The following is a 12,500-nucleotide window of genomic DNA, read 5'->3' as shown; positions in this document are numbered from 1 at the left end:
TGGCAGCTAAAGACATGGAGAAAAGGTGTTGAATAATGTGAATATCATACCAGAGTGCAAAGGTCTTCTGGAGAAAGAACAGACATTAACAAATTCATAAAAAATCTAAAAAATACTTTCCCGAGAGTATTATTGTCTGTTGAGTAAAAGACAATATTCATACAGTAATTTCAAAGAAATGTCGTTACCAAGGAGACACGACACAGCTGATATATCATTTTAAGGGGAGACAATCATACTGTTTTTTAGCTCTGGTCAATTTTCATAATTTTGTCAATTTCGATTCCTTATGTCTTCTTTCATACTAGTATAAAAAGGTCAAACATGTACATTCAGGTGTTTATTTGACTAAACCTTGTCAGTTTGCATCTGTATATTTCTCATATACAACCATTTTTAACGGACATTATATCAACAAGTAAGTAAGTAAGTAAGTAAGTAAGTAAGTAAGTAAGTATGTATGTAATTAAATTTTTCTTCCCTTGCCCCAGGCCCGGAGCAGAAGTGTAAGGCCGGCCCAGTAGACCTGGTGTTTCTGATTGACAGCTCCCGCAGCGTGCGGCCTCATGAGTTTGAGACCATGAGGAAGTTTATGATCGACATCCTGGACACACTGGACATCGGACTGAACGCTACTAGAGTGGGAGTGGTTCAGTACTCCAGCCAGGTACTGAAGGAGCACACACACACACACACACGCAGACACACACGCAGACACACACACAGACGCGCAGACACACACACACACACACTTTATACTATCTATCTTTAACTTTATACAGTATGTGTATTTTCCTGAACCGGTATGTATGAAATGTCCAGTAAACTATGGAGACCCTTAAGTCTGACGTTGTATTAAGGCCACTGTGAAAATAATAATAATAATGTTTTTTACATTAAACCAACTTTTAATTGGTTCTTCTAACAGCTTTCTATTCAGTCTTGTTAATCCAGGGAGGTTCAATGATAAAGATGAGGATAAAACTTGTCTCTACTTTGATTAAAACATGTTATATGATTGTGCTGTGTTTCCCTAGGTGCGCACTGAGTTTTCCCTGAAGGCTCACGCTAAGGTGGACGCGATGGTGAAAGGAATCAACCAGATCATCCCCCTGGCCCAGGGAACCATGACCGGACTAGCCATCAAATACCTCATCAACTCTGCCTTCATAGAGGGGGAGGGGGACCGGCCTAAGGTAAGGAGGGAGGGAGGGGAGGGAGGGAGGGGAGGGGGACAGGCCCAAGGTAAGGAGGGAGGGAGGGAGGGAGGGAGGGAGGGGGACAGGCCTAAGGTAAAGAGGGAGGGAGGGGAGGGGGACATGCCTAAGGTAAGGAGGGAGGGAGGGAGGGAGGGAGGGAGGGAGGGGAACAGGCCTAAGGTAAGGAGGGAGGGAGGGGAGGGAGGGGGACATGCCTAAGGTAAGGAGGGAGGGAGGGGAGGGGGACATGCCTAAGGTAAGGAGGGGGACAGACCTAAGGTAAGGAGGGAGGGAGGGAGGGGGACAGGCCTAAGGTAAGGAGGGAGGGAGGGAGACAGGCCTAAGGTAAGGAGGGAGGGATGGAGGGAGGGGGACAGGCCTAAGGTAAGGAGGGAGGGAGGGAGACAGGCCTAAGGTAAGGAGGGAGGGAGGGGGACAGGCCTAAGGTAAGGAGGGAGGGAGGGGGACAGGCCTAAGGTAAGGAGGGAGGGATGGAGGGAGGGGGACAGGCCTAAGGTAAGGAGGGAGGGATGGAGGGAGGGAGGGGAGGGGGACAGGCCCAAGGTAAGGAGGGAGGGAGGGAGGGAGGGGGACAGGCCTAAGGTAAGGAGGGAGGGAGGGAGACAGGCCTAAGGTAAGGAGGGAGGGAGGGAGGGGGACAGGCCTAAGGTAAGGAGGGAGGGAGGGATGGATAGATGGATACAGTAGTCAGACAGACAGACAGACAGACATACACCTTATATCTGACCACCATGTTACCTCATCAACTCCCCCTTCATAGAGGGGGAGGGGGACCGGCCTAAGGTAATCAATCAATCAATCAATCAATCTCCTTTATTTAACCAGGTAATATTAATTGAAATTAAATCTCTTTTCCAAGAATGACCTGGCCAAGAAGGCAGGGATAGATGGATAGATGAATGGATATTATTTTATATATTGCGCAGTTATTATTATTTTATTTGGTTCATATTTGCCCAGTAGCTTTGGCAATGTTAAAAAAGCTACAAGGAACTTTGAGTTTCTGTTTATTCTAGCGGTACATCTGGATAAAAGCGGTAGTTATTTTTCACAACCCTAGAGCTCTAGCAGTGCCAGCGGTGAGTGCAGTTGTTTAGTTAGCGAGTGAATTCGTCCAAGAAGAGAGACCGCTGATCATGGCCATGAGGTAATGTATTTATGTGTGACTATGTCAGATTAATAATGGTGATATGACCACGGTGAAGCAGATACAAGTTTGATTAAGTAGCGTTCATAAACACAGGCTTTTCCTGTCTTCTTGACGTAATTATTGGTATGGATTCAGACCCGAGCAAAAGCATTAAGAAAAACTATATAAAAAATAGCATTGTTTTCACTGATGGTCTCGTTTGCAGGTAATTTATGATCATCAGAGGAAAAACTAGACTGTCTCAGAAACATTTAAGATGTCCTCGTAGGAGGTTTAACCTGGATAGATGGATGGATGCCATGGATATATAGACAGACAGAGAGACAGACAGACAGACAGAGAGACAGACAGACAGACAGACCCTTACCTTATACAGTAGCTGCCCCTCATGTATCCCTCTCCCCAGGTGCCTAACGTAGCGGTGGTAGTGAGACAGAGACAGACAGACAGACACACAGATCCTTTACCTTATATCTGCCCCTCCTATGTCCCTCTCCCCAGGTGCCTAACGTAGCGGTGATAGTGACAGACGGGCGTCCCCAGGACAGAGTGGCTGAGGTGGCGGCGGAGGCCAGAGAGAAGGGGATAGAGATCTATGCTGTGGGCGTGGCCCGGGCAGACATGGCCTCGCTCAGAGCCATGGCTTCACCTCCCTTTGAAGATCACGTCTTCCTGGTAGAACGATTCGATCTCATTCACACCTTCGCACTGCAGTTCCAGGACAAGCTCTGTGGTGAGAAGACTTTATTATTATTATTTTTTTATATTTTAGTAACATATTTATTTATTGTTATTCTTTTGAATTTGAATGTGTGTTTGTGTGTGTGAGAGAGAGTGTGAGTGAGTGTGTGTGTGATGTACGTATGTGCGCCTCTGAGCACTTCATCATGCATTCATGAATTGTATTTGACATAAAACCATTTTTCCAAAACCAACAGGATCCTTGAAACATATTGTGTTGCCTATGAAAGTGGTTGTCAAGACAAACATGACAACCACAACCAGAATACATTATTTTTTGGCTTATATCACAAAGAAGAAAATAGGTTGTATGCGAACGCAAAAATTGGCAACAATTATCCAAAATGTAATATTTTGGGGTATTTAAAAAAACCTTAATACTTACTCTTCCAAGACCATATTAATATAGATTAGCATAAAGATAATGAAATAACTATTATTTATGGGTTTGAACATTATATTTGTTTTAAAAACCCTCATCTGAAACTGGAATACAATATCACATTCAATGCCACCAATGGATTACTTTTAGTTGAAGTCACCTTAACACACCAGGCCAAGTCTCTGGGATTTCAATTTCATGCTTTTGACTTCATCATGGGCACAGCCAGGTTCTTTATGTCATCAAAAACACCATGAATGTCTGGCCATAACAGAAAAAAAACCTCTCCATGTCCGTCTAATACTTTTTCATAACAGCGTCCTCAGATCCCCTAAGTGCAGATATTTCCCGTTGCTGCTTTTGCTCTAGACTAAACTGGACTCTGGTCTTCCTCAGTGGGAGCTGGAGAAGGAGAGAAAAGGCGGACAGACATGAAATTAATATGAAATGATAAATCAATAAAAGGATATTATAACACTTGATGTCCGTAGCTAAGAGGTGTTATGGTAACGCACAAAAGTGTAACCAAAACATCACCTATTTCACCCTCATGACACCTTATTGACTTTGTATTTTTTGCTTAACATTTACCTATAGTTTAAACAATGTCCTTAGAAACCTGTAAAGTAGAGTATGCCTTGTTAGTTTTTTTATTTTGTCTTTTGTGTGTTCGTGGTATAGTGGTTAGAGCCCTTTACCCCATAGAGTCTCAGTCCTCTTCACAGCAGACCCGGGTTAGAATCCAGCCCGGGTCGTTCTCTGCATGTCATTCCCCTCTCTGACACATTTCATCTCTGTCTCTCGAAACTGTCTAATAAAGCATTAAAAAAATATCCCAAAAAATTATCTTAAAAAAAGAGATAATATACTCACACTTCTACTGGGCGCTGAAGTGTATATACTCTGTGCTGTATATATTAAATTTTATTTTATTATTATTATTATTGTTCCTATTGCACCGTGAGTCAGAGACAAACGTCATTTCGATTCTCATGTAACCCTGCATATTTGAATAATTGACAATAGAGTTGACTTGACTGTGCTGCAGGTATGGATCTGTGTCTGGAGTCCGAGCATGGCTGTGAACACATCTGTGAGAGTTCCCCTGGCTCCTTCCAGTGCCTCTGTCTGCCCGGATACACTCTCAACCAAGACGGGAAGACGTGCAAAGGTAACAACAGACCCCCCCCCCCCTCTCTTTGTATTTATTTTTATACTTTCTTTTAACTGTTTATTTGTGTTCATAACTTTATTTAGTCGCTGCTTGTTTTTTATTTTGGAATTTTTCATGTATATTTCTACACATTTTTGTACGAAAGCTTATTGTGTTTTTTTTTATGATTTCATTTGAACTCAGAGACAGCTGTTACTTGTGTTGTTCTCGTTGTCCCTTAAAATGAAAAACCCAATAAATAAATGAAAAAAAAAAAAAGGTAACAACAGATAGCAAAGGGTCACACAAAGAATAAGACAGAACATTGACAAATGGCTTCACAATGTTATGGGCAACAATCCCTGCGGAGTTAGTGGGGCATCTAGGTATTTTTGGCATACTACAATTGACATGCATGTATTGGAACATCCAAAATCTTTTTCTGGCGTACTGAATAGTAGGGGAAGTATGGGGATTGGAACGTAGGGGATGTTTTTTTTCTACCTTTTGGTTTAAGCAAAGAGTTTTCACAATCTGACATGGGATCCACATCAGACAACAATGCAATAACTTGTTTTGTCTTTATTTGTGTATATTTGAGCAATATAGCACCATTAAAACTAAGACAAATTAGTCAGTAGCAGATCCCCCTTGCAAATGAATCATGGATGTTCTGACAACTATCTTTGTATTAGCTAGTTTTGCGTCTAAATCACAGATGCCCAGATTTGATAATCACATTGTTTCAAATCCTGATTTCACTAACCTAAGCCCTAAGACCTAAACCAAATAGAACAGCCAACAGAACAGTGAAACAGAATATTGTTTTTTTCTGAAAATGAAAAATAGTGAAATGTTTCCTTCATACACAATGAATGATAATGAACAAATTGATTCTAAAAATGTGTGTGTGTGTGTGTGTGTTGTTTAGCCATTGACCTGTGTGCTGAGGGAAAACATGACTGTGAACAAATCTGTGTGGCCGCGCCCGGCGTCTTCACCTGCGAATGCAACAAAGGATACACACTGAACGAGGACAAGAAGACCTGTGCAAGTTAGTCTCTCTCTCTCTCTCTCACTCACTCTCTCTCACACGCACACACTATCATTGATAATAGCTGCTTATGGCTCCTGGCTTTGTATTAAAAAGTGCTTGGCCTGATTTCATGTCTTGTTATTTGCTGCTGAAATGGACTTGAAGCTTGAACAATCTGCTGAATCTTGATTTCTTTGCTGCATTTTGAAGCTGAGTGTGGATTGACACTATGTTCCTACTGTTTGTCTCATAACTACACGTCCTTTATATCCCTGTGAACCTCGGGCTTGAAATATTTAAATAGGAAGCAATCGGGACAAAGACAGAAAACACTAAAATACATGTCTATTAAAACCCTCTTCCTACAGACTGGGTTCCTTAAAGTGATACATCTCTTTGATTCTTTATTCTATTGCTCCAATGTATTATTTTATTTACATTTTTTAAACAAATCCTTCTGTAATAACTTGCAGGATATTGCTAAAATTATGGAAAATATTGAATTGGTATAAAAGTATTGAAAATAAGTAATGTTGAAATAATGTCTAGTAGGCCTATAGGAGAAATATACAGACACAAACAGACAAGGTTTAGTCAAATAAACACCAAAGATGTACATTTTGGACCTTTGATTTTTATTCATTTGAAAGAAGACATGTTATGGAAGCAAATTAGACAAAAACATCTCATATATATAAACTATAGTTTTGCCTGCAGTGGCTAGTATTAAGGTAAGATTAGCTATGAGACATAAGGAACATAGCTGTAAACCCGCTCATTGAGCTGCTGTTTGCTCTGCTGCTTACGGCCGCGCTGCCTCTGCCCTCAGTGATCGACTACTGTTCGTTTGGGAACCACAGTTGTGATCATGAGTGTGTGAGTGTGCTGAATGGCTATCACTGCACCTGTAACCAAGGATACAGGCTGCTCGACGACGGCAAGACATGCCAAGGTAAGTACAACATTTACACACTGACGTTGCTAAGGACAACCAGAGGAGGACATCGAGATTAGACATTAGGATTTGAATTTAAGAGATAATAAAATCAAAGAACTAATACAGGCAGAGAAAATGCCAGAATTTTTTTTTTCTCGTGCACTGATCGCAGGTTTTCTTCAACCTCGCAGCATCACTTGAAATATTTTATGTACAAGCATGTGGGCACGCCATTTCAATCCTTATTAATCTTAGAAATACCTATTTAGTAGAACTTAGCTTTAAAAAAAAAAAATAAGGAGAGTTTTTTTTTCTTCTAATTATGTGGCAAATTGCTACTTGTGATATTGGGCTGTTGACATAAAACTGATTTGATTTTCGTTCAAATCAAATTCAAAAGGCTTCATTAGGATGTCATGTGGTCAAAGAATCTAAATATAGCACACAGTAATAACTTGTTTGATCATTAAACTCGTTAAGTTTTAATTCAGAATTCATACATTTGCATTCAACTACTAGGCCCTATGTGTATTATTTTTGTACCTCCATAATTGACCTATTGTAATGTCTTGTATGTTATCTTTTCACTCTGTTAATGAACAACTCCAGCAAAAGTATATATACATTTATAGTTGCACTTGTGAATTTACTGATGTCATTTAAGCGCATGGAGTTTTAAAAACACTTGATAAATTAGTAAAAAGTTAAATAAATAAAAAATTTGAAAAATACTCTCTTTACCATGCGTTTATGAGGCATTTCATAGAGCCCTTGGTAGCTTAGGGCCCCAAGGCAAATGCCCAATTGCCTCATGGTAAGTCCTTCTCTAACCCTAACCCTAACCCTAACCCAGCCATGTCATCCACTGCTGCTATAATGAAGTCAAACATTTTAATACACGGCTTTCTCACAATCAAACCTGTCTAACTCTGGCCTGGTGGAGCTGCTAACATAACACACACATGCATGACACGAGTGGGACCATTTAACTTCCAAAACTGAAATACTTTTGCGACTCTGTAGGGTGGGAGATGAGCTAAATAAGGAATACTTGTGGTCACTTCTCGTCTCCTGGCGCTGTTTGGTCACTGCACTTTACTGAACCTTTTCACAAATATGTCAAAACATTGTCAAACATACAGTTAAAGGTGCAGTGTGTTAGAATGGTCAGTCTTACACAATTGTTTTTATATATAGTGGGCGTCCTGGGGAAACGCACCTGTTGGAAGACCAAGAAGAAGAAGTACTATAGAATAAATAACTAAATACATCTTCACCTTATCACTTGATATTGTGGAAAGACTTGAGGCAGTGGTGGATGATGCCATTTTTAGTAACTATAGCTTCTTGTCCTTGAAGGCCACCGTAGCTTCTGTAAATTCTCCCAAAGGGGAAGGGTTAGCAAGAGAGCGTTGACATCTACAATCTCACCACTAGGGGCTGCTAAATACTACACACTGCACCTTTAAACCCAATCCATGCTGTATTCACAAACAAGCATGTTGTATGAATGGGAAAGCAAGCATCCAACATGTTACCACACACACACACACACACACACACACACACACCCACACCCACACACACGCACACACACACACACACACACACAGAGGTAGTTACACAGCAACACCTGCAGTCTGGCAGTCTTCGTTGACAGAAAGCCGTGAAACGAAGATGATTGACAGCCTTTGAAGGACCAGAGAATTCTTGTGACTTGGAAATGACACAAAACTTCAAAGCTCCAGTGACACATCGTATAATACTTGTATCTTCTAATTAACCAAATACCACGGCAGCCATGTTACTTAGAGAAGAGAAATTATACTTTGCTTTGAAAACAGCTGCTTTTCAAGTCACACAAGGTCATTCACATGTTTAAAGACTTTCAAACTGGTTGCAATGAAATCAAACCAAGAATCAACTAAATAGGAAATTGATTACAAGCATAAAAAGGCATCAGCTAGTAAAAGAAAAGTTCTTTATAAAAATGGCATTTACACACACACACACACACACACACACACACACACACACACACACACACACACACACAGAATGACGAAGCGCCAAAATGCAGGCTTTGCGCATCTACACTGGACTAATCGAAGCCAGCGGCCGATCCGTGTGCATTTACAGTGTTTAATATCCAGGAATGGAAGAGGGCCGTTTGACACAACAGGTGTGGAATGACAAACAACAAAAGCGTTGCGAAAATATCAATCAAACTGAAATTGTCGCTTATTGTTGTCTTCGGCTGCTCCCTCAGAAATATAAAAATTGTGCGAGAACTTTTAGCACAACTTGAAAAGGTCACACTCACTGCGCCCCTGTTCCAATAATACAGGTTGACCCTTTCACACAGCTGGGAATGTTTTGGGAATCTTACTACCTTCAACATAGTAAGATTGTCAATGTGGCTATAGACTCATGTTGATTTCCTAGAGTCTTATAACCCTAACCTTAACCACTGACCCACAAATCTGGGGTTTACTGATTGGGGATGCGGCTTTTTGTCCTGCCTACTTGCACAAACCGCTCCCAATCAAATGGTCTAATGTCTGGAGTGAGTCCGTAAAAACGTATTAACTTATGACACTTTTGGGGTATTTACATAGACTCACATTCATTTCCTGGAGTGGAGACTTAACCTAACCTAACCTTAACCACTGAAAAAAATTGCGTTTTACCATTTCGACGTGACTTTTTGTCCCTACTGTCTCCAATCAACCTGTCTTAAGTCTAGTGTGTTCCCCTGAAAGTGAGTTATGTCAGAAACACACACACACACCCACACGTATGTGTGTGTGTGTTGTTTAGCCATTGACCTGTGCGTTGAGGGAAAACACGACTGTGAACAGATCTGTGTCGCCGCGCCCGGCGTCTTCACCTGCGACTGCAACCAAGGATACACACTGAATGAGGACAAGAAGACATGTGCACGTTAGTCAGGCGCACGCACACACACACACACACACACACACACTTAACGTTTGGGATACTTACATAGACCCCTATTCATTTCCTGAAGATTTAACATAACCGTAACTAAGGGTAGCGAAAAAGATTTTGAATCAAATCATAATTTACTAAATTAGATGTATTTCATAATGTTGACCAGCCTAACCCTACAGACCCACCAAGAGCTTTAACTACACCTGTGGTGCTCAGTTCGCTCCTAGCGCGCTGCAGACATCACTCCCGGTTTGTAAATAGTTTGCCAGGTTTGCAGAACCAGAGCCGATGAAATACCTGTTTTCACCTTTCCACTGCATATTACGCTTCACGTTATTCAATCTGTCTTTCAATAAAAAAAAAATAAATAAAAATACCTTTTATTTTTTACATCACGTTGGGATTCATTGCATCGCTCTTGCACGGCAGCGCCTATTGAAAATAAATGGCAGCCATCCGTGGTGCTCACGTCCCTTTAGGTGGGGCCGCAGGGTTAAGTCAGATTCATTATAATCTTCACATAAAATGAAAGAAAAAATTAAGATAAATAAGACATTGACATTAATTTTCTTTCGTGTCATCATTTGCCATAATGCCTCTTAGCACACAGTGGACTGGAGTAGATCCTGAAATTCTCTTTCCAACTGAATCAAGAAATCTGTTTTAAATCGAATCGTGGGATTCCAAAAGATTCACACACCTTTTCGTTACTCCTTAAATCCGCATTTTACCATTTGGAGACAAAGCTCTATGCTTGTACCGTTCCCAATCAGAAACACACACTAACACTCAATATGTGTGTGTGTGTGTTGTTTAGCCATTGACCTGTGTGCTGAGGGAAAACACGACTGTGAACAAATCTGTGTCGCTGCGCCCGGCGTCTTCACCTGCGAATGCAACCAAGGATACACACTGAATGAGGACAAGAAGAGCTGTGCACGTTAGTCAGGCTCACACACACACAAACACACACACACATACACACACACACACACACACACACACACACACACACACACACACACACACACACACAGTGATGATTTTCAATTACGATTTGAAATAATTAATTAGAAATGTCAGTCTTTTAACTATGAATACTTAATAGTAGCTGCTTCCATCTTCTTAAATGTGAATATTTATTCGGAGACTACTTAATTTTTCCCGAATAATAATGAAAACATTTATACATTTAAAAAATAATAATGTAACCGGAGCTGCAACGCATAACTGTCAAATTATTTGTCGTTGTTTTAATTTAAGTGAAATTTTCTTTTCTGCATTTTACTATTATTTGGAGACCCATATCTTGTCCTTACTTGTGCCGTCCCGATCAGAAACCATCAGAAACACACACTAACACTCAATATGTATGTGTGTTGTTTAGCCATTGACCTGTGTGCTGAGGGAAAACACGACTGTGAACAAATCTGTGTCGCCGCGCCCGGCGTCTTCACCTGCGACTGCAACCAAGGATACACACTGAATGAGGACAAGAAGACATGTGCACGTTAGTTCACTTTTTAGTTGCTGAAATTGTTAAATTGAATGATCAATTATCATTTCAAATAATTGATCAGTAATGTCAATCCTTTAAATATAAATACTAAATAGTAGGGGAGAACGGGGTTATATGTCACACGGGTTGGTTGTCACAATCTTTATATCTCGGGACCAAAAGGCGCTGTCTGTGAAATTTTGGTATGTAAATATCCACAACTGGGATCAGAGGTCACCTACATAGTATTTCTTGGAGTTAGTCTGCTGAATTTGACGTGAGAGGACTGTTTGTGTTTTTCTTGTCAAATTGAAAATATTTAGCTCCTCAGTATTTTTCTTCTAGGCTTTTACACAATAGGTTTATAACAAAACACTTGTTACCCTAAAAAAGTGTGAAGGGTAAGCTATAGTTTAGATTGTTGTTAGCAAGCTAATTAGTTGTCAGATGGTTGTTGGCCTTGATGCTAGCAAGAAATTCAAGTTGGGGTTGGCCGTCACATTTTTTGGGGGGTTGGTTGTCACATGTTATCCAAAGGCTGCAGCCAGAAAAGGAACCCAATAACGAAATAAATTGTCAAGCTGTATCCTCACTGACACCCGAGGGGGAAAGAATAGAGCAGGAAAAGGCAGCTAGCATGCAAAAGAAAAAAGGGCAACAAAATCAAAACAACCCCCAGTGCATCCCAAACTAGACCAGCTGCCAAGGCTACTGCACCCCAGTGCACTCCACCCAAGCTGGAGAAGAAACAGTAAGTTATGTAGGCCTATTTGTCAACTTGACAATGCAATTAAACTTTCAAATTTAGTTCTGCTTTCTTGCCTTCTTTTTAAGATTATTCTCATTAAGATAACATTGTGACAAACAACCCCATAGTGTTTGACAACCGACCCCTTGATGGGGTTGGTTGTCACAATGTGTAAGGGTGTCTTTAGTCTCGCAAAGCCAGACCAAACTACAGCAAGTAGTAGGGTCTGGAAGCACTCTGTTTAGAGCCGTCTATTCGGGTGGGGAAACCGGGGAAACTGGGCTAGCCTGTTTGTATTTGTTTAAACCAATCACAATCATCTAGGGCGGGGCTAACCCCGGGAAGCAGCAGCGGTGTCCTGCAAAATAGTGCCGGGGGGGGACTTATTTTGATGGAACGTCTTTACGTCCAGAGACTGTCAGAGAAATGGCTAAACCCGCAAACGCCACACAAAAACTATTAAAGACAAAAGGAATATACATAGTGTGTTGCTTTCTAACCAGCATGTCAAGACACCATACACTTTAGCCCCCGAGGAGCTCACGGGATAACTTAACCGGAGTTAACTAGCCACCCACGTAGTGTTATCTCTGGTAACATTATCATCGGCGGTTGAGAGGACGGCTACGGCGGTCGAGTAGAATTTTTAGCATTCGAGAACTTATGTCACCACCTCCTAT

General features: G+C 41.1%; 1 protein-coding gene across 1 annotated transcript in view; it reads left to right on the top strand.

Moving 5' to 3' along the window:
• The window catches only part of matn4 (matrilin 4), a 44,081-nt gene that overhangs the window by 18,779 nt on the left and 12,802 nt on the right, over nt 1–12,500 (top strand). Inside the window, exons 3-10 of the mRNA XM_080025703.1 lie at nt 492–667; nt 1,038–1,196; nt 2,872–3,103; nt 4,542–4,664; nt 5,578–5,700; nt 9,440–9,562; nt 10,392–10,514; nt 10,962–11,084. Coding sequence (XP_079881829.1) covers nt 492–667; nt 1,038–1,196; nt 2,872–3,103; nt 4,542–4,664; nt 5,578–5,700; nt 9,440–9,562; nt 10,392–10,514; nt 10,962–11,084 — 1,182 coding nt within the window. The remainder of the gene's footprint in view (nt 1–491; nt 668–1,037; nt 1,197–2,871; nt 3,104–4,541; nt 4,665–5,577; nt 5,701–9,439; nt 9,563–10,391; nt 10,515–10,961; nt 11,085–12,500) is intronic.

This window comes from Ammodytes marinus (genome assembly GCF_949987685.1).
Source record: "Ammodytes marinus genome assembly, chromosome: 4".
NCBI lineage: Eukaryota > Metazoa > Chordata > Actinopteri > Uranoscopiformes > Ammodytidae > Ammodytes > Ammodytes marinus.
The sequence above is the reverse complement of the archived record's forward strand: the minus strand, read 5'-3'. Positions and strand labels throughout refer to the sequence as shown.